Source organism: Anolis sagrei, chromosome 6, assembly GCF_037176765.1.
Source record: "Anolis sagrei isolate rAnoSag1 chromosome 6, rAnoSag1.mat, whole genome shotgun sequence".
Classification (NCBI taxonomy): domain Eukaryota; kingdom Metazoa; phylum Chordata; class Lepidosauria; order Squamata; family Dactyloidae; genus Anolis; species Anolis sagrei.
The window spans coordinates 55,394,034-55,417,593 of record NC_090026.1 but is presented as its reverse complement, the minus strand read 5'-3'; the positions used below and the strand labels follow the sequence as shown (position 1 = coordinate 55,417,593).

Here is a 23,560-nt window from a genome sequence, read left to right as displayed (position 1 = left end):
ACAACTCCCATCTTTTGATTATCTGCCATGCAGACTGGGGATAATGGGAATTGCTACCCAATAGCATTTGTGGTTCTGAAGTTGGGGAAAGGATAAATGACATTTTAAAGCTGGGCGTCCTGTCCACAAGCCCTGTTTCTCAATTCAAACTCCCCACACCTGACTAAACAAAACACACTGCAGCCTTCCAGAAGTCACTGTATCCCAGCTCCGATCAGCTCTAGTCATGATGTCAAATGATGAAGAATACAGGAATTGTAATGCTAAAGTATACAGGAATACAAGTTCCAACTTTTCTCCTGTGCTATGCTAATAATATAATATAATGTAATTGGCACTATGTAATTATATGATCTTATTTTAATGTTTTAGTGAATTATGGGATGTAATGTTTTAAACTATTGTTTATGAATCTTTTGTTGTGAACCGGACTGAGTGGTGGCGTTCTGAATGCCCAGGTGGCGTTCAGAAACGTACAGTTGCCAAATTTTTAACAATCCCGTCATTGAGCTATGGAAACCGCATTTGGGATCAGGAGCCACGGTTTAAAAGCAGTGTTATAGTACAACTACTAAAAGTACTCTACTCAACTACTATAGTACTCTACTAAAGCATCCCTTAAAGATGCCCAACCACCCACTTAGGCAGTCAATTTCACTATTGATCAGTTCTTCCTAATGTTTAGGTGTATTTTTCTTGTCATTTTAAACCATTGGTTTGTGTTTTCATCTCTGATGCAGTAAACAAACTTGTAAATATATATATATATATATACACACACACACACCTGTACATATATATATGTATGCACATCTTGTAAGCCACTCTGAATCCCCTTAGGGGTGAGAAGGGTGGCATATAAATGTCGTAAATAGATAAATAAATAAATCTGCCTGGCCACATAAAATGAAATGGCTGGGCCAGATTTGCCCTGCAAACCAGGAATTTGACACACGCGGGATAATCGATGTAACTTAAGAGTCTTGAGTTGGAGCCCACAGTACATATATCTGCAAGTTACACCAAGCCCTACAGATTTTAATGAAAGTACCAACAACAAGAACAACAAAAATGAAATGATTTAGACTTTAGCGACTTACACGGTATTCTCCAAGCGCAAAGTGACAGGTTGCTAACTGGATCAGGGCTCGCTGGTTCTCTAGTGACCCTTGCCCCATGATCTGTTGCTGAGGCTGTGATCCTTGCAAAGCTGCTAAGTGGTGTAAGCTGACAATGGCTTTTTTATACTGACCCTTTCAAAAGAAAAAAAAATGAACATCAAATTACAGTAGCTCTCCAATCTGCTGGCAGTTCAAATTATTTTAAAACCATGGAAACAAAGAGAAAGATGTTTTTTGATAATTTCTGCTAATATTAAACATCACAAATCCCCTCTCTCTCTTTAACGCTTCAACGCCCTTTTAAGGTGGAGATACACACACACACACACAATGAGGTGTAAAACATGACAGAAAGCAGACTGCTTAGATCCAGTAAACCCGATACAGGATTGAGATCTGGACTAATGATGTCTTAGCATCTTTTTAGCTTTCATGAAGGTTCAAAGCACTCCAAGAAAACTGCCCACCAATTCTTGCAACCAATCAGTTTCTGATGGTTACACTGCTAAAGAAAGGGAAGAACACTGCTTGGATTCAATTCTAAAACCAAAGTATGTGTGTTCAAGCACAAAAGCAAAAGTCTAATCTTAGTATGGCCTCATGCTTGGCTCATTTAACATAGCTTTTTATTATATCAGATCAAGCACTTGCGATGCAATGCCTTCCTTCAACATGATACTTTCCAAGATCTTATGGGCAACAACTTCCATCAGTCTCTGCCAGCTGGGAGGTACAAAGTTGATGGAAAACAGATGAACCATTAATTTTACATTAAGGTGGCAGAAGCACAAAGTTCCTGCATATTTTACCTGATAAATAATCATATCTGTGAGAAAGATCCGCAACCAAAGCCATGTATCTGTCTTCCATGAAACACAAATTCTTGTAAATTCTGCAAAAAACGAAAGAAATTTGTTTTCAACTGCCAGAGCTCCACCAGGTCAAGGAGAATGGACAATGACCATCAAAATAATCAAATGACTGACAAAATCTCTACATAAAGAAAATTCTCTTCCTTACTGAGTGTGTGCCAGATCTTCAGTGTCTGTCCACCCACCTCTTTTCCCCCCTGCAGCAGGCCTGAATGAAGGAGGGATGGTGAGTATGTATGTTGAATGTATGGACTGAAAGTGGATGTTTAAATGAATGTGGTGTTCCTCCTCCGAGTGAGTAACCAATACAGCTATTATAAAAACCAGCACAGATGTCTGTTTGTCTAGTTCAGGGGTCCTCAAACTAAGGCCCGGGGGCCTGATACGGCCCTCCAAGGTAATTTACTCGGCCCTCACTCAGGGTCAACCTAAGTCTGAAACAACTTGAAAGCACACAACAACAACAACAACAACAACAACAACAACAACAACAACCCTATTGCATCAGCCTATAGCAGGCCCACACTTCCCACTGAAATACTAATAAGTTTATATTTGTTAAAACTGTTCTTCATTTTAATTATTGTATTGTTCTTAAGTGTTTTTGCACGACAAATAAGGTATGTTCAGTGTGCATAGGAATTCATTCATGTTGTTTTCAAATTATAATCCGGCCCTCCAACATTTTGAGGGACTGTCACCTGGCCCTCTGTTTAAAAAGTTTGAGGACCCCTGGTCTAGTTCTTTTTTTGAAAGTTCCTGATGCACTCCATCCCATTAAAAATGGATCAAATTTCTTTTTTGAGCATGAAAAGTATGTATTTTTTCTTCCACCAGAAATTGAACTGACCCATGAACCAGTTAATATATAATCCAAACCAGATCATTCAGGGGCAATCGATCGTAACTTCTAAACAATAGTAACACAATCAGCATCCACTGTTTATTTTTAAAAATCAATAGTTGGATAAGTTAATAATAATAATATTTATTTATTTGATCAGTTATATGACCATTTCAAAATAAAACACAAGTAAAAAACAAGGCAACAAGGTGATAAGTCAGAATCTTATTTTCCTGGTTCTTCTTTCAGGAAATCTGCTCTTTTCTTAATGGCTAGTTGGATAAGGTGCAAAGTCACATTTAATTTATTTATTTACTTTACTTATATACCGCTGTTCTCAGCCCGAAGGCGACTCACAGCGGTTCACACAATTAGAACAGCAAAAACAGCAACAATTCAATGCCACAGTATAAAAACACAGTCAACAATCCAAACATATTACATAATTAACCATAACCATTTAAATGGTTATTTAAAGTACTGCCTGAATTGTGGGTCACTAAACTAAATGGAATGACATCAAGTCAACTGAAACTGTGAGGACCGTCTATTTTGTCTTCTAAATATACACTTTAGGACTTGAGTATTGTTAAATTCATTGCTGAATGGTGAGTCAACACATAAGTAAATTCCACTGATTCAACGGGTCTACTTTTGTTAGGACCAACAATACATACGTTCTAGGCTGAACTGTGTATTTCACAATGTAAAGTATAAATGTGATAAACATGTCCATGAATCCATGCATCATAAAGATATTAGTTGGTATCCAGTATTGCAGTTACAGATGTGTATCCAAGAGTCAGAAGTTCTTGTGTGCCTTCAAATCATCTTTGACTTATGGCAACCCAAAAGCAATCCTATGATTGGACTGTATTTCAATAAGTTTATACATATCAAACAACATTTTTAAGGTTTCAAAAATTCATAACAAATGGGTAAGAACTGAATAAGGTTTTGGGGAGCTGTGAATGATTAAATAGTTCAGGGATTAATATGCGGTCTAAATGTGTATTAATAAACTTCTACTTTTTTAAATTCTTTTTAGAACTGTGTTTTGAAAAAGAGTCTCATCATACTGTACACAGTAAAACCACTCAACAATAAAGCCCATGGTCCATATAGGGATCACCCTGAGGACCAATCCAGTGCAGGACCTTGAGGGGAAAAGGGCAAGGTAAATGAAAATATACTGTTTAAGTAACCATTCAAGTGTTCCTCTTTTGAAGTCTTTAGTAAGTGTCTCACAAGTGAAAACTCAAATAGTGGTTGCATCATGCTCTGCCAGAAGTACAAGAGCTGAATCTAACACAAAGAAAATGCTGTGTATTTTTCATTTCCAAAGACAGCAGAGGAGTATGTCAGTATTCTTACCTTTATCCAGCAATTCCATTGAATGAAGAAGTTCCCAGCTCTCTCTAGCCAGCCTAAAGCTCTCTTGGACTTCAATAGCATTTGCAAGATCTGCTGCATTTATCGTAATAGGCCTTTTTCCCTTCCCAGAAGGATCCTCATCATCAGAGCTCTATTCAAAAGTCAACACGAATATGTAGTAATCATCTCAACCAACTGGTAATGCCATGGCATTAGCTTTTAAATTATTCACCTGACTACTGGTAGAATGTAAGCACTGTCTTCAAAAATTAAGCAGGGGAACTGAAAATGAGGGCAGTTCTTTTTAGGCCCCAAAATACTGTGCATCCAGGCAAGCAAACTATGGACTTTCAATTGCTTTAACATAGTCATATATCCGCAGTCTAATTTTAAAAGTTAATGCTTACAGATCATATATGCAAGGCGTAGGAATGTTATATTTGGTGACCTGTCCTAATGTACACATCACATAAGCGATGTGCACATTCCATACAGCCACATGCAAGTTAAGCATTCCTTATCTGAAATTCCAAAATTTGAAAAACTCCAAAAACCACAATTGCACATATAGGTGTCTTAGATAGTAACATCCTTGTTTTCTGATGATAACATAAACTTTTTTTCATGCACATAATTGTTCAAAATACTGTACATAAAATTACCTTTCAGATATGTCTACAAGGTGTATGTGAAAAACAAATGAATTTATATTTAGATTACCTAATTATCTATGTATATACAACTACAGGCATCCCAAAACCCCAAAAATCCTAAATCCCAAAAACTTTAGGTCTCTTGAATTTCGGATTAAGGATATTATTTCATCATCATTATTATGATGATGTTTATTTATACCCCAATTTATCTCTCCTGAAGGAGACATAAAAGCATTAGCATACAATTTAAAATATAGAAATATGCAAACATTAAACAGAATTAAATATAAACAGCATTTAAAATTCCCAGTTAAAATCCATAAAAGAGTATTCAAAGTTATATGCTTTAATGCACCTCTTGACTTCATCTTAAAAACCTTCATATTTAAATGCCCATTTGAATAAAAAGGTTTTAGTCTGCATCCGGAAGGACAACAATGAGGGGGCCATTCTGGCTTCCCTGGGCAGGGAGTTCTGGAGTCAAAGGGCAGCCACCGAAAAGGCCCACTCTCTCGTTCCCACCAACCAAACTTGAGATGAAGGTGGGACCAAGAAAAGGGCCCAGCCCTCACTCAGGGTCAACCTAAGTCTGAAATTACTTGAAAGCATACAACAACAACAATCCTACCTCATCAACCAAAACCAGGCCCACACTTCCCATTGAAATACTAATAAATTTATATTTGTTAAAATTGTTCTTCATTTTAATTATTGTATTGTTTTAAAGTGATTTTTTTTGCACTACAAATAAGGTATGTGCAGTGTGCATAGGAATTCATTCATTTTTTTTTCAAATTATAACCCAGCCCCCCAACAGTTTGAGAGACTGTGACCTGGCCCTCTGTTAAAAAAGTTTGAGGACCCCTGGTCTAGGGCTTTAAACATCATAATCAGCACTTTGAATTGTTCCTGGAAACAGATCAGCAGCCAGTGGAGCTTCTGTAATGGGGGTTGTCCGCTCCCTCTAGCCAGCTCCAGTTAGTAGCCTGGTTGTAGTTTTTTGGACCAGCTGGAGTTTTCAAGCACTTTTCAGAGGCAGCCCCACGCAGAGCATGTTAAAGTAATCCAGACAGGATGTAACTAAGGCATGTATCACCATGGCCAGATCTGCCTTATCAAGGAACTGGTGCAGTTGGCACAGAAGTTTAATTGTGCAAAGCCCTTCCCATGCAACACCAACACCTGGGCCTCCAGGTTCAGTATCAAGTCCAGGAGGACCCCTAAACTGCCATCTTGTGTTTTCAGGGGGAGTATGACCCCACTGACCAGGAGTACCTCTTTCTTATCCAGATTAAATTTCAATCTGTTTGTACTCATCCAGTCCATTACTGATGACAGACACTGTTTTAAGGTCAGGACAGCTTCAGTGGCTTTAGGTGGAAATGAGTAATACAGGTGGGTGTCATCTGTATATAGGTGGCACTGGATTCAACCTGTACTATGGTTGTTCACAAAACTTAACCTCTATGCACCAACACTTTCTGTTAGTCTTTTGAACCACAGCATTCCCCAAGTTGGGTCAATACCTAAATATTGTATTTGAGAAAACTATTTTTACATTTAATTGTGGTAAATAAGGACTTGGAACTTAATGAGTGTATGAAGACCACACTGTAAGTGTGTATCTCCACTTGCAAGTAGCTCATTCAAAGTTCTCAGCCAATTGAAATACAGTATCAAATACAGTCAGTTCAAAATATCCATGGATTCTACATCCACAGATTTCACCATCCATGGCTTGGAAAATACCTCCCCCCCCCCCCCCCCCCCGCGCAAAACATTGATTTTGTGGCACCATATGAAACAGCATTGCTTATTATAGAACTTTCACAGATTTTGGTATCCGTTTGGTTCTGGAACCAAACTCTAGCAAAAACTAAGATAATACAAATCTAATTTCATTGACACAGTAAAATGTCAGTTTAGATATTTATCACAATGCGTGTAGATGGATGTATTAGAGTAGGGGTCCTCAAACTAAGGCCCGAGGGCCGGATACGGCCCTCCAAAGTCATTTACCTGGCCTTCACTCAGGATCAACCTAAGTCTGAAACGACTTGAAAGCACACAACAACAACAACAACAACAATCTTATCTCATCAGCCAAAAGCAGGCCCACACTTCCCATTGAAATACTAATAAGTTTATATTTGTTGAAATTGTTCTTCATTTAATTATTGTATTGTTTTGTTTTTTGCACAACAAATAACATATGTGCAGTATGCACAGGAATTCATTCATGCTTTTTTCAAATTATAATCCAGCCCTCCAACAGTTTGACGGACTGTGACCTGGCCCTCTGTTTAAAAAGTTTGAAGACACCTGTGTTAGGGGGAAAACATTCTTTCTACACACAACATGGCAAAGTTTTGGAAGCAGTAGCTATGGACAGACTAACATTTTTAATTCTATATCAAATCACAGCTCACTTATAATGAGAAGTATTACCATTGTTTTCTCTCTCCCTTCAGCAAGTTTCCGCTTCTTGTGTACATGTTTGCTGCGCTCAATGTCTGTATCGCCATACACATTGGACACATCCTCTAGGAGTACCAGTGGAACTTGATTTGGAGTATTTGGCCCTAAATGTGTTTATAACAAAAATACTGTAGTAAGAACAATTTCGGTTCAAAAGCATATCACGAGAATCCACTTCTGACCACATGAAAACTTCTCTCAGGAGCACAGCGAAAACAATCAAAGCTTTTTTTCTTCTTTTTGTGAAATCAAATGTATATTTTAATTTTATGGAGATTCAGGTTTTGATGTCAAATTCCCTAAAAGTAATTTGGCTATTCTGATATGATGGTACATACACCCACAGATTTTTCTCATTCTCAAGACAACGATCCATGGCCACCAAATTAAAAGGATAAATTTATCATTTTTAGAATTGAGATAAAAGAGACATTCTCTGCAATTACATCCCCAATACCCATGAAGCTGGACAGAACATTTTAGTCCTCCAGACAAAAATACAATGTATATAGAACTAAACTTACAATGTTTTACCATAGTGTCTCCTGGACAGTTGAGAACCATGTCCTAAAATTTCAGCATCTTGCCATGTACAGGTACTTTTAAAAAACCAACCAAGTTTTAATTTGTATTGTTTTTAATGTTGTGAGCCACTTTGTCTCTTGTTTAAAACAGGAAAATGGGGTAATAATAATAATAATACGGAATGCTGATATCTCCCTACAGATCTGCACTTTTTCAATCTTCATTTCTATACCATCTGAACAGATGCTATTACCGTAAAAAGATTAATAACTATTCTGGATGTTGTGCTAGACAAGAACCAAATGCTCATCTACACAGGGTCCTTTTCCATCATTACTGATATTACTATTGGAGAACCCCTGATAAACTTGCAATGAACCCCAGGGTTCCCAAAGACACAGTTCAGAAGAGGCCCAAACATAATATGCAGCGAACAAAAACCAACCAAGCACATATTGAGGACATTGTATTTCAAAGAGGATTGCTGCACTCATGTGAGTGACTCCAGCTTTCACCTATGGTCCAAAGATTATGCCATACTGGTGTGCATATATGGAAGATACAGTAGAAAGACCGAAATCTGACATGACACCAAATTTATGCAACCCACATTCATATTTCTTATTTTTAAAAGTGCCTAATATCGCTTTTAAAGCAGGCACAACATTAAGTAACTCTAGCAAAAACTTACTACACCAAACATCAAGAAAAATCCATCATTTGAACAAACCTTGGAATAGTGAAGGTTGAATGCTGCTGACATACTGGAATGCGTTTTTGAAAAAGACCAGCATTGTAGAATATACAACTTGAGTTTTGTATTTTGCATTGGCTTCATTATCATAGTTGCTTATGTATCTGCAGACATCTTTCATTTTGAGCAACGTATCACCAAAACTCCTGAAGTTGTAAAAAGGATATCATTAATAGAGTTTCTAATTTGTTCTAGGATTCAGAACGTATGTTTCTCATGTTCTCCTCTAGGAGGGTCACTTTCATAATCCAAAAGAAGGTCTACATAGGGACCACCAAACGCAACGCCCAGACACGCATCAAGGAACATGAAAGGCACTGCAAACTACTCCAACCAGAGAAATCAGACATAGCAGAGCACCTGATGAACCAACCTGGACACAGCATATTATTTGAGAACACAGAAGTGCTGGACCACTCTCACAACCACCATGTCAGACTACACAAAGAAGCCATTGAAATCCACAAGCATGTGGACAATTTCAACAGAAAGGAAGAAACCATGAAAATGAATAAAATCTGGTTACCAGTATTAAAGGACTCAAAAATCACAACAGCAAAACAACAGAGGGGAAACAAACAGGCACATAAAATCACTCTCAACAAGGGATTCCCCCCGGGCACTTCCAAGCCATTGAATGCTAATCAAGGTGATCAGCTGAAACATTCACATCTAGCCCCAGCAGACAAAAGTCCTTTGTCTCACCCTGGTCATTCCACAGATATATAAACCCATTTTTCCTACTTCCAACAGACCTCACTACCTCTGAAGATGCTTGCCATAGATGCAGGCGAAACGTCAGGAGAAAAATTGCCTCCAGAACATGGCCATATAGCCCGGAAAAACCTACAACAACCCACTAAGCAGGGTCAATCTTGCTTAAAACTCGGGTGGGAGAGCACGAAAGGAAATCAAGTTTTTAAAGCAAGGCAATTGCAAACCACCTCTGAGTATTACTTGCCAAAGAAAACCATTGCCAAATTTAGGCAATTTAAAGGCAAATATTTATTTAGGGAACACAGCAATCAGCTATGTGGGGAATTTGTGGAGAAAAAACCACAACCATGGAAATATGAAATTATCCTCTATTCTTTATCCACCTGTTGGATTACAAAACGCATGTAAACTTTCCAAAGATTTTACCATTCAAAATAAAGTAAATTAGTGAAGTATTTAAAATATATAAATCAAATATAGGAAGGAGGACTAAGACACCCAGCAGTCTTCTAAGTGTCTGGCACACCCCAACTCACAATTTTTATATGTATCTAGATCAGGACTTTCATATAAATACAGTAAATAAATAAATTCATTCAAGACACACTGAGCAGATTAATTTTTTTACACTGAGAGCATTGGAATCCCCAAAGTGCATTAGCTGTTGCCTATCAGTGTAACCGAACAGGCGCCATTATCTCCAAATAGTCACCTTTCAAAAGAGTTTATCATTTGTTTGACGTGTTACTGTCATTTGTTTGATGTGTTACTAAAACAATCAAGTATACCAGTTTATCAACTTGGATAACTAGAAATGTCCTTTAAAAAATTATTATATCAAACCTTCTTGCCATATCCATCTGCCATTCACATCTGACACCTACTACCGATAATATCTTGAACACCCTTTCCCAAGGATCCGTAATCTGAGAGGATTTCTCAGTCAATCCCTCTATTACATATTTCTGGGAACTTCGTTTGGTGGGCGATACAAGGTCAGATGTATCCTGTGTGCCTAAAAACAAATGAAAACACCAATTTGTTTCTCATTTTAAATAATGTAATATTTTTATTTATTTATATTTTAAAATTGTGTAACAATTACAACTAGAACGAACAGTTATGAACAAAACACCCATTTATTTCCACGGTGGGAATCATAAAACCCATTCCCACCTCCTTCTTTTTTTTTTTTAATCCAGCTGGAAAAATGGCTTCTATATGTCACGGGTCTGGTTCAAAACAGTCAAAAATGGCTTTTTAAGCTGAACGAAAGTGACTGGATCATCACTTTCTATTGCTGAAAATGGTGACCAAAGCATCACAGAGTACCTGCGACTAAAAATTGTCCTAACTTGCACTCCAACGCTCAGCACACAACCATCCTCACTTAGCTTATCATCAGAAATGAATTAACCCACTACACTTTACCCTATATATTCCAGTGTGTCTGTGTGCACATACACCTAAGCATACATTATAGGAAATGCACCAACATTATGCTCAGATGTATCAACATCAATTTTAATAACCCAAATATCAGGACAGATGCAGTCACATACCCTGGAATCTTCATAAGCTTCTTATTCTCACTTTTAAGGATCTTCATGGCCCTATCTCTCCACTTTCTACTCAGATTTTCACACATTGTAGTTCTGCTTAATTCTACCAACCCTAATTTGCCTAGTTCTAACAACTTCCTTCCAATGAGTCCAACCTTTTCCCCCTGTCTCTTACAAATGGAATGGCCTTTCAGAGATTCTCTGTGCTGACTTCTAGCTCAACACACAGTACCTGTACTGTACTAGAAAGTCCCTGAAATTTGAAATACACTAACTCCTCTGGTCTTCCTTTATAAATTTCATTAGTATAATTGACTTTGGTAGTTTTACCTTGATATTGGCTTTCTCCCTGTGCAGATCTCGTCACATAATTAATGTAAAATTCTGCAGCTTTATTCAGATATTTGTACAACAGGTTGGCAGGGAGCCGCACATCAGGGTTATTAATTATCAAGGGAAGGACATCACAGACTAAAGAAAATAGATTTAAAAATAACAATAAAATTAGATTTTCTCGTTATCCTGAGAACATACCATCTTTAACAAGGCAATCTTTACAGGTCTAAGCAAACATAATACTAAGTGGCAAGCTGCTTTGAAATGCCACTTAAAACATGACTCCCTTAACAACAAAAAAAAAGGTCAAACGCGTATACATGTACAAGTATGTACACATACATACATACTTCACTTTTTATTAAAATATGTGAAATTTTGATTTAAAAAATTAATTCAGCTACAATGAATTAACCTAAGTGAATCCCTTCAGCATACGCTTCAATATGGAGAGCACTCACTGCCTCTTCCACTGGAATACAAGAAACCCAGTGCAAAAAAGTAGAATAATGATAATAATTATAATACATCACACAGTCCTAGATGCTTGGGAAGTGTCTGACTTGTGATTTCGTGATACGAAATCCAGCATATAGATCTCGTTTGCTGTGACATACTGTGCTTTTGTGTCAATAATAATAATAACAATAATAATTAACAACTATATTTCTATCCCACCTTTCTCCCCATAGGGACTCAAGGTGGCTAACATAAACATGGCACAACCCAATAAATTCAGAAAAAAGGCAAATACAAAAAATATTTAAAAAAAAACAATTACATATTTGTGTCATGAATACAAGATAGAATTCAGGTAAGATACAATAAATAAAAATACAATTAAAATTACCTTTAAAACCGGAGCGAGTCCCAGTTAATTTACAGCTTTGTCAACATGTGGCATTTTAACAGTCTAAAAGAGATAGCCACTGGCTATAAAAATACAAAAGTGCTGTCAGAAGAATGCTGAGTTCAGCCAACTTCCATGAATCACAATTCCATTTTTCTATTACATACTAGGAAATGTGTATGTTATGTTCTTTTTAATAAGGGCATAAATTTCAGCACAAGCCAAGCAGAGTCAACCACAGCCATACAAGTCAAAAAGCAACTTTGGACTACATTGAAGGTGTATGTGCCGTCATAAAAATGAAAGAACCCATTATTTTTATGTGAAGGTCAGTGAACAGAATCTGATAATGCCACCAATCTTCAATAAATTAAAACATCCTTTTAACCTGCCATTTTGCTCTTTAGCAAAATGATAAAATAATAAAAAATAAAATACATTCTTACCAAATAATTTTCTAAAGCAATTGACAGGTGATTCTTGGTCTTCAATACTTTCTGCTTCTAATAATGTTTCTCCAAGTCCCACCTTCAAAACACATTGAATTCTGTTAATTTATGATTCCGGATGTTTTAGTAATGTTTACAACACACTGAAGAAAATTTATGACTTTCTTCTTCACCAGTTTGCTGTCTACAGCTATATTATAATGTGCCACAGCATTTTGGGGAACAGCTTTTGAAAAACAGTCAATTATCTACATGCATTATTTATTTACAGCATTTATGTACCACTTTTCTCACCCCTAGGGGGGCTCAGCAAATTTGATATAATTATTTTTAAATAATATGAAATAAAGACAGGATACAGGATTAGGAAAATGTGACATATCAATGCAGTGTCAGGATTCACTTTCTGAGTTCACCAACTAGTTTCCACTTCTCATTAATTCTAGTATAGAATACTTTGAAGATCATGCAATCCTCCAAATAACTTATTTTATTTCTTGTTTCAAGATTGATATCTTTCTACACTCCCTTATTTTGAACACTTTATAACATTTTATGGCACAAATGAGTATTTGTAACAAGATAAATATCTTCATTCTCTTACCCCATGTTGAACAACAGTCTCAGGGAAACGTCGCAATAGAAGAAGCAACATTTCTGCCCGTTCTAGTGTATTGAAACACTGCTCAGTGGCTTTCAGCAACATTTCACACTGAACTCTACCTGGAAGGGTCTCAAATAGACCTGTGGGGCAAAAGAGGACAATGAGCCAAGCAGTATTTCCAAAGGTGGGATGTGACTGAGAAAAGAGCAGGTAACAAGCTGAAGTGGACAATGTATGTAGAGAAGAACAGGTACCCACAAAAAGTGTGGTAGACCAGGGTTGAGAATTGTGCTCTCTCACCATTGGCTATGCTGGTTTGGGTTCATGAGAGCTGCAACAACAATCCAACAACATCTGAAGGGGCACATGATTCCCAACCCTGAATGTAAGAGATTGCACAGTAGATTATCTAGAGAAAACTATCTAGAAAATATTATCTCGAGAACAGTAATTTGTTGGGCTGAACAAACTAGGAAAGCTACTATTGAAATACATCAGATACAATTGCTTGTTTCCAAAAGGTATTACCGCCACTCTAAAATGAAAAATGAATTACAGGTGGCAGCACATTGTTGGATAGGAGTACATTATGCACAGATCAAAACTAGCAAAATGTATCAAATCATTTCAGTTTGGAAAATTGCATAGCAAAAGAATGCACATCCTCAGCACATTTTTTTCCAATTTGTTCAAATGATTTGGTACCTTTTTGTATCTTTACAATTAAGTATCAATAACTGCCAAGTGAAGTACGGAACTTCAGAATACGTAACTGGTCTGCAAACAGTGCAACAGTAGAGATATATACCTCTTAAAAACTGAGTTTGTTTATCCTGTGAATCATTCCTTAATGCTGAAGTAATAACACTAATTTCTCGCCATACCACTGGCTGATCTGGAAAGTTTACAAACCTGAAATAAAGGGGAGAGAGGAGAATTTCAATAATGTATATTTGAAAATCAGTCAAACAGAAATCATGAAGCGGATACTACCATTTCAATCAATTCTAGGATGTCTTGGATTGTAAGACTCCCAATAATGTCAGAACCACAACAGTACCATCCCTCCCTCTCTCTATTTCTTTCTATTTAAGCACCTGCAATTCTAAGGTCCCTTCCACATAGCCCAATATCCCAGAATATCAAGGCAGAAAATCCCACATTATCTGAGTGTGCTCAGATAACCTAGTTCAAAGCACACATTGTGGGATTTTCTGCCCTGATATTCTGGAATATAGGGCTGTGTGGAAGGGTTCTAAAATGTGCTCTGTTTTTAGCAATGTTATATGGGGGGAAATGGTTCTTAAAATCAAAGAAATACAGTATTAAATGCAAATGTTTTGTTTGTTTGCTCATACAATGAGATCAACTGTTTGTTTGGGGTTTTTTTAAATTATTGTTCAAAAACTGTTAGTGGCTTAAGTAGCATAAACTGACAATGCCTGAATAGTAGAACTGAAGGAGCTAGCCACCTGAGGTCTCTTTATTATAACAATAAAAATAGTATAGATTCAGTTATTTTAACTGAACATTTTCTAATGCAGCATAAAGATTCTGTAAAATAGTGGTTCTCAACCTGTGGGTCCCCAGGTGTTTTTGCCTACAACTCCCAGAAATCCCAGCCAGTTTACCAGCTGTTAGGATTTCTGGAAGTTGAAGCCAAAACATCTAGGGACCCACAGGCTGAGAACCAATGCTCTAAAACAGGGGTCCTCAAACTAAGGCCAAATACGGCCCTCCAAGGTCATTTACCCTGCCCTTGCTCAGGGTCAACCTAAGTCTGAAATTACTTGAAAGCACACAACAACAACAATCCTATATAATCAGTCAAAAGTAGGCCGACACTTCCCATTGAAATACTATTTATTATTATTTTTTATTTATTTATACGCTTGTATACCGCTAATATCTCAGCCTAAGTCGGCGACTCATTGCGGTTTACAACACTTAAAAAACAGTATTCAGTTTAAAACCTAAAACACATATACAATACAAATTATTGGGCCACCAATAATAATCCATGCATCTCGTAATTGAAATCGCAATCCAAAATTCGTCGTCTATGATTACCAGTCCTTTAGTCATCAAATTATTAAATTTATATTTGGTAAAATTGTTCATCATGTTAATTATTGTATTGTCTAAGTCTTTTTGCACTACAAATAAGATATGTGCAGTGTGCATAGGAATTCATTCATGTTTTTTCAAATTATAATTCGGCCCTCTAGCAGTTTGAGGCACTGTAACCTGGCCCTGTTTAAAACGTTTGAGAACCCCTGCTCTAAAACAACAGTTTGAGACATCCATGTCTTACTTTATGTCAGGTTTTCTGGTTTAAAATAGGTTAAGACAGTTTTATATCAGTCAGAGAACCATTACACTATGTAACAATTTTTTAAAAAAAAAAATCTGTTCCTGGTTTGAAAGTGTTATTCTTGTTTAATTCTGTGATACTTACTTTGAAAACAGATATTATACTCCAGAAACTTCATTCTTGTGGCTAACACAAACTATGTTGAATTGGTTGAGGGATTCATTAAAAAACTATAGCAAAATGTGCCACAGTATGTCCCGCAAAAACAAAGTTTTTGCAATTTATTATTTTTTTAACTACCGCAGGTGCAATTTGTAATAGACCTGTTCCACTTAATTTGCCTACTCTCATTTGAAATCCATTACTACATTCTATGAAAGCAAATCAAATGTAACAGTTATGGGCAGGACAAATAGCTCAACTCTGGTCCATCATGAGTGCATTTAATGTTACCAGGCAACCATGAGTTCTACTAGAGAAAAAAATCTCTGTCTACTTTTCTCAAACCATAATTTTATGACTTTGACACTTATCACATGAGATACTGGCTGTTCATCTTTCTCATTCTGTTATAAAATAACACTGTTTTAAATGCATCAACTAAAAACACCCAGTCCTTTGTTGGGAAAATACAAATGTATTTACATGTCATAGAGCAATCTGCCTGCCGATGCTGTTCGTTCTGCATTCCTCTCAATAGAGTACATTTCATACTGGAAAAAAGAGAGAGAAGAATGCAAGTCATATAAAAACTAGATAATGATTCTCAAAATGGATTTCTAAAACAAATTTCTATTTTCATCACAATGGAAAACGAAGAACAATGCAACTACTAAACACAGGGAAGTTAATTTTATATTAGACTGATCAGATCTGTTCACTATTTAATTTGGACTTCATTCTGGTCTTGATGTAATACAATTAAGACACAAGGAGTCATTCAATAGGTGTTGCTATTGCTGGGCAGCTAGGGCCAAAAAGGTGTTGCCATCTTTTCAGGATAAAAGCAATGAGGAACAGATATGTATGACCCAGGAACAAAACTCATACAAACGATGCGCATATTTGCATCTGTGAATTTAAAGTTGTTTCTTTTAAGTAAAAATTTCTGGTGGATATCCCGCAACGGCCATCTTGCGAGTGTTGAAATCCTGCAATGAAGAAGCAAGTCTGGACGCCACAGGCAGAAATGTGCGGACCTGCTCTCATATCCTAGGGTGTTTTTTTTCCTCTTATGGAAAACTCGTGATTTGGTGCTGTCTAGAAGTATCCTGGCTTATCCAAGTCCACACTGCCATATATCCCAGTTCAAAGCAGATAATGTGGGATTTTATTTAGCTGTGTGGAAGGGGCCTAAGAAAGGAACTTGCAAAACTCTTCCTTGCTTATTAGCTTCCGGGCACAATTCAAAGTGCTGTATTTGGCCTATAAAGCCCTGAATGGTTCTGGCCCAGTTTACTTGTCCAAATGTATCTCCTGCTACAATCCATCTAGGACCCTAAGATCATCCGGGGAGGCCCTGCTCGTTATCCCTCCGCCCTATCATAACAATAGCATTTGGTGGGGACAGGGTCAAATCAAATCAAATCATTTATTTTGGTCATTGACCAGCACAGGAAAGTCACATTTTCATACAAGTTTGGTATGTTTGGTACATCAAAAATATAACTACTGAAGCACAGTATGGGTGAGGGAGCAGAAGGGAAGGGGAAACAGGGTAAAAACATACAATGCCCACATCCATCACCAAATTGTTTTGTTGGAATGTTTTCATACTGTTTTTATTTAAATTGTATATTTATGCTTTTGGTTATGAGCACCATGATGTGCCGGTTGTTAGCTGCCCTGAGTCCCTCTGCGGAAGCCGAGATAGGATGGGATACAAATGTCTGAAATAAATAATAAATTAAGAAAACCATATGAAACTCATGTGAATGTCACAAGAAATTCAATGTGCAGATTTCACAAATATGAATTTTTAATATGATGTGTGTGAATGAGTGGAAGAATGGAAGGATATGTGGTTGGAGTCAATAATTCTGGAAACACCAGTACAATATTAAGGCCTGCTTGCTGGAACTGTGATCAAAACCTGCTAATGAGAATTGATAAGAACTGTGAAAATGGCTTGAAGACCTGGCTATTCCGATGTGCCTTTCCAGAAAAGGAAAACTCCAGCATTATGTCCCAGAAGCCCTTTATTAGTATTTTAAGATTCTCTGCACATTGCACTTGCCCTGATATGCCACCTGTCACACCCAGCACTTTTTAAATTCTGTACCCATTACTTGGCCCAGCCCTAGTTTTTACTATGTTATGGTGTAATGTTTTGTTGTTATTGCTTTATGTTTTTTTTATTTTGTTTTGAGTTGTTTTGTTATGCTGTTGTTGTGTTGAGGTCTTGGCCTTTGTAAGCTGCATCAAGTCCTTCGGGAGATACTAGCGGGGTACAAATAAAGTTTAATAATAATAATAACCTGAACCCTGCTACATGCACAATGGAGGACCTTCTTATAGTAACACTCCAAGTGGCCAGCTCCTGGTCAAAGAACATTTAATCAACTACCAAGCTTGCAAACTTTGTGTTTTGTTTGTTTGTTAAAAAATGCAATGCAACTGTTTGGTCTGCCTCTGACACAATAAATAAATATGTTGTATTATTTTATTTATTTATTTACTTTGCTTATATACCGCTGTATCTCAAGCCCGAAGGCGACTCACGGCGGTTCACAAACAGTAAAAACAGTAGAAACAGCAGTGGTATTTTGGGCTTGGCCTCATGTTAGCTGCCTCGAGTCCCCTCTGGGGAGATGGTGGCGGGTTACAAATAGAGTGTATTATTATTATTATTATTGTTATTATTATTATTATTATGGGGGCAACATTTGTTTCAGTCCCCTACAAATTGTATATACAGACAGGGCCGGTTTGCCAAAAGAAAACAAACCTCCCATTCAGAGGTAAGAATCTGAACATGAGGAAGAACTTCCTGACTGTGAGAGTCGTTCAGCAGTGGAACTCTCTGCCCCGGAGTGTGGTGGAGGCTCCTTTTTTGGAAGCTTTTAAACAGAGGCTGGATGGCCATCTGTCAGGGGTGCTTTGAATGCAATATTCCTGCTTCTTGGCAGGGGGTTGGACTGGATGGCCCATGAGGTCTCTTCCAACTCTATGATTCTAAGGGAGGGCCCAGCTCTGTTGCTTAGCAACAGGCATCATTTCAGGTTTCCCTACGTTCCTTCCGAAGGCCGCGTCCTTCAGACACAGCGAGTTGCTTGGTTCGCTCTCCCTTCTCTCCCTCACTCTCTCTCCCTGAGGCCTTGTCCCCAGAGGGAAGCCAGGCTCAGAGGCGAAGCTTCCCTCACAATGAACGGAGCGCGAAGGGAGGGAGGCGCTGAGGCCTAGGCCTGAGCCTCCCCACCGACCTGGATGTTGAAGTCGGCCGGGTAGAGGCTCCGGGCGGTGATGAGCCAGGCCTTGGCCGCCCACAGGTCCACCTGGACCAGCTCCCGCGCTCGCTTCACCAGGAACTCGCAGTCACCCTGCGCCGACATCTTGGCGGGAGCGCCAGGCTTCCACTGCACATGCGCAGAGCGGAGTCGCCGCCAATGGTGCCAGCCGGTTACTCTGCGCATGCTCCTCCCTAGCTGTCGCCATAAACTCACTCAATTACAAGAGTCCAACTTAATTTTAGAGGTTGTGAGTATAGAATATACTCACCTGGACACAGCATATTATTTGAGAACACAGAAGTGCTGGACCATTCTCACAAGCACCATGTCAGACTACACAGAGAAGCCACTGAAATCCACAAGTATGTGGACAGTTCCAACAGAAAGGAAGAAACCATGAAAATGAACAAAATCTGGCTACCAGTATTTTAAAAACTCTAAAATTGCAACAGCAAAACAGCAGAGAGGAAACAAACAAGGACATAAAATCACTCGCAACAAAAAAAGATTCCCCCAGGCACTTCCAAGCCATTAAATGCTAATCAAGGTGGGCAGTTCACACCTAGCTCCAGCAGACAAAAGTCCTTTGTCTCACCCTGGTCATTCCACAGATATATAAACCCATTTTCCTACTTCCAACAGACCTCACTACCTCCGAGGATGCTTGCCATAGATGCAGGCGAAACGTCAGGAGAAAAATTGCCTCCAGAACACGGCCATATAGCCCGGAAAAACCTACAGCAACCCTATAGAATATGACTTACTCAGAATTGGACTCCCAACTGCTCTCAACTCCATCCTACAGCTGGATCTAAACCAGGGATCCACAAACTTTTTAAACAGAGGGCCAGGTCACAATCCCTCAAACAGTTTGAGGGCCAGTTCATAATTTGAAAAAAGCATGAATGAATTCCTATGCACACTGCACATATCTTATTTGTAGTGGGGGAAAAAACACTTAAAAAGAATACAATAATAAAATGAAAATCAATTTAAACAAATATAAACTTGGGTTGTTGTAGGGTTTTTTTTTTTTTTGCTATATGGCCATGGTCTAGAGGCATTCTCTCCTGATGTTTCGCCTGCATCTATGGCAAGCATCCTCAGAGGTAGTGAGGTCTGTTGGAACTAGGAAAATGGGTTTATATATCTGTGGAATGACCAGGGTGGGACAAAGGACTCTTGTCTGCTGGAGCTAGGTGTGGATGTCTCAACTGAACACCTTGATTAGCATATAATGGCTTAACAGTGCCTGGAGCAATCTTTTGTTGAGAGGTGATTAGATGTCCTTGTTTGTTTCCTCTCTGTTGTTCTGTTGTAATTTTAGAGTTTTTTTTTTAATACTGGTAGCCAGATTTTGTTCATTTTCATGGTTTCTTCCTTTCTGTTGAAATTGTCCATATGCTTGTGTATTTCAATGGCTTCTCTGTGTAGTCTGACATGGTGGTTGTGAGAGTGGTCCAGCATTTCTGTGTTCTCAAATAAAATGCTGTAGGGGACTCCCAACTGCTCCAGGTGGGTTCATTAGGTGCTCTGCTATGGCTGACTTCTCTGGTTGGAGTAGTCTGCAGTGCCTTTCATGTTCCTTGATTCGTGTTTGGGTAATGCTGCGTTTGGTGGTCCTTTGGTGGTCCTTGGTGATCCAAACACAGCGCCCAAACACGAATCAAGGAACATGAAAAGCACTGCAGACTACTTCAACCAGAGAAATCAGCCACAACAGAGCACCTGTTGAACCAACCTGGACACAGCATTTTATTTGAGAACACAGAGATGCTGGACCACTCTCACAACCACCATGTCAGAAGACATAGAGAAGCCATTGAAATAAACAAGCATGTGGACAATTTCAACAGAAAGTAGGAAACCATGAAAATGAACAAAATCTGGCTACCAGTATTTAAAAAAAACCCTAAAATTACAACAGCACAACGACAGAGAGGAAACAAACAAGGACATCTAATAACCTCTCAACAAAAGTTTGCTCCAGGCACTGTCAGACCATAATATGCTAATCAAGGTGGTCAGTTGAAACATTCACACCTAGCTCCAGCAGACAAGAGTCCTTTGTCCCACTCGGTTATTCCACAGATATATAAACCTTTTTTCCTAGTGCCAACAGACCTCACTACCTCTGAGGATACTTGCCATAGATGCAGGCGAAACGTCAGGAGAAAATGCCTCTAGACCATGGCATATAGCCTGAAAAAACCTACAACAACCCAGTGATTCCGGTCATGAAAGCCTTCAACAATACAAACTTATTAGTATTTCAATGGGAAGTGTGGACCTGCTTTTGGCTGATGAGATAGGATTGTTGTTGTTTTGTGCTTTCAAGTCATTTCAGACTTAAATTGACCCTGAGCGAGGACTGGGTAAATGACCTTGGAAGGCCATATTTGGCTCCTGGGCCATAGTTTGAGGACCCCTGATCTAAACTGTCTTGCATCCCAGGTTCGGATCCCATATTATCTAATTTGAATTTGGGGCTCTTCCAGACGGCCACGTAACTCAGAATATGAAGGCAGATAATTCACAGTATCTGCTTTGAACTCGGTTATCTGAGTCCACATTGCCATATAATCCGGTTCAATGTGGATTTTATACAGCCTCAGAATACCCAGATCATCTGTCTTGATATTCTGGGTTATATGGTTGTGTGGAAGGGCTCTCAGATAGAATCATAGAATCATAGAGTTGGAAGGGACCTCATGGGCCATCCAGTCCAACCCCCTGCCAAGAAGCAGGAATATTGCATTCAAAGCACCCCCGGCAGATGGCCATCCAGTCTCTGTTTAAAAGCTTCCAAAGAAAGAGCCTCCACCACACTTCGGGGCAGAGAGTTCCACTGTTGAACGGCTCTCACAGTCAGAAGTTCTTCCTAATGTTCAGATGGAATCTCCTTTCTTGTAGTTTGAAGCCATTGTTCTGTGTCCTTCGGGGTGAGAAGGGCGGAATATAAATTTTGCTATCTATGGCTTGGATCTCGCTATCTGTGGCTGTTCTAAATTGCTCTATTTCATTGCCAGCTATGCTTACACTAATTCAGTGGACTAGCTATAGTTCAAGCACATCTAGTTTTTCTATATTATCAGCTGGGATTGCCATTTTAAAGGACTCTAGAAGCAGATGGCCTTGCCTGTGAACAAATGCTATTTAAATATGTATATCTGTACTACCTAACATAATATATTCATGACTTTTGCAAACATAATTTTCTTTTCTGGAAAGGTCTTTTATCTCCTCATTCCTGCCCTACTTTGCCAAAGTTCTTAGAACACTTGTGATGACTTATATAAACATTGAATATTTATTATTTCCTGAGCACCATCGAATCAAACCAGACTCTTGGAAACCGAAGTAAGCCCGATGTTTTTAATTTCCTGTTTCATTGTCTTTTAAGTGAATTGAGATAGAGAAATGGAGAGGGAGATCTTCCAATGGAGTAAGTTCTGGCAAAAGTTGTCATTCTGAAGTCCTTTCTACACTACCATTTAATCCAGGGTCTCTTCCATACTGCCCCTATATCCCAGGATCTGATCTCAGATTATTTGTTTATCTCAGATTATCTGGTAGTGGAGACTCATATAATCCAGTTTAAAGCTGATAATCTGGGATCCGATCCAGGGATATAGAGCAGTGTAGAAAGGGCCCAGGTTATCAAAGCAGTCAGCAGATAATCCACATTATTGAAATGGATTATAGGAGGACCCTTCTATACTGCCATATAAAATCCAGATTATCTTTCTGGAAAGTCAAGACCTTTCAGAGATCATAACCTTTGGAAAATCGGAATTTCCATAGCCTTTCGGAGAAAATGGCATTCACAACCATTTGAAAATCAGAACCTTTGGAAAGACATGACCTTTTAGAGATCATAACCTTTTGTAAATGTATGATCTTCCAGAGAAAAGCCAAAAAAATCGTTTGAGTAAAACCTTCTCTTCAGTGGTATATATCCATATGTACTTATGCAAAGCCATTTGACTTTCAGTTGTTAGACTGATAACCTCGTTGTCTCTGATCTGTTAGGAACAGAGATTATGCCAATGCACAAAATATAGCAGCTCTTCAGAAGTGTTATTTGTCACTCTTTCCACCTGCTACTAAGGAGGCTGTTCAGGTCCGGAACTGGTGCTTGGCCGCTGTGACGGTCTGGATGAGGGCGAAGAAATTGAGACTGAATCCAGACAAGACAGAGGTACTCCTGGTCAGTCGCAAGGCCGAACAGGATAAGGGGTTACAGCCTGTGTTGGATGAGGTCACACTCCCCCTGAAGACTCAGGTTCGCAGCTTGGGTATGATCTTGGATTCATCGTTGAGCCTGGAACCTCAGGTCTCAGTGGTGACCAGGGGAGCATTCGCACAGTTAAAACTTGTGCGCCAGCTGCGCCCATACCTTGGGAAGTCTGACTTGGCCACGGTAGTCCATGCTCTGGTTACATCCCATATAGACTAGTGCAACGCTCTCTACGTGGGGTTGCCTTTGAAGACTGTCCGGAAGCTTCAAATGATCCAACGCTCGGCAGCCAGGTTACTAACACGAGCAGCACTCAGGAAGCATACAACTCCTCTGTTGCGCCAGCTCCACTGGCTGCCAGTTTGCTACTGGGCACAATTCAAAGTGCTGGCCTTAGCCTATAAAGCCCTAAACC

General features: G+C 38.7%; 1 protein-coding gene across 2 annotated transcripts in view; it reads right to left on the bottom strand.

The window, feature by feature from the left end:
• The window catches only part of INTS10 (integrator complex subunit 10), a 36,104-nt gene extending 17,051 nt beyond the window's left edge, over positions 1-19,053 (bottom strand). Inside the window, exons 1-12 of one of the 2 annotated variants that reach the window (XM_060781371.2) lie at positions 18,879-19,053; positions 16,102-16,169; positions 13,951-14,054; positions 13,143-13,282; positions 12,536-12,617; positions 11,234-11,374; positions 10,185-10,356; positions 8,601-8,770; positions 7,316-7,449; positions 4,212-4,362; positions 1,931-2,013; positions 1,101-1,253 (exon numbers count right to left, since the gene is read on the bottom strand). In XM_060781371.2, the coding sequence (XP_060637354.1) occupies positions 1,101-1,253; positions 1,931-2,013; positions 4,212-4,362; positions 7,316-7,449; positions 8,601-8,770; positions 10,185-10,356; positions 11,234-11,374; positions 12,536-12,617; positions 13,143-13,282; positions 13,951-14,054; positions 16,102-16,169; positions 18,879-19,007 (1,527 nt within the window). In that variant the 5' untranslated portion in view covers positions 19,008-19,053. The remainder of the gene's footprint in view (positions 1-1,100; positions 1,254-1,930; positions 2,014-4,211; positions 4,363-7,315; positions 7,450-8,600; positions 8,771-10,184; positions 10,357-11,233; positions 11,375-12,535; positions 12,618-13,142; positions 13,283-13,950; positions 14,055-16,101; positions 16,170-18,878) is intronic. The other variant, XM_060781372.2, reaches the window with a different exon arrangement.
• Positions 19,054-23,560: the final 4,507 nt, after the last annotated feature.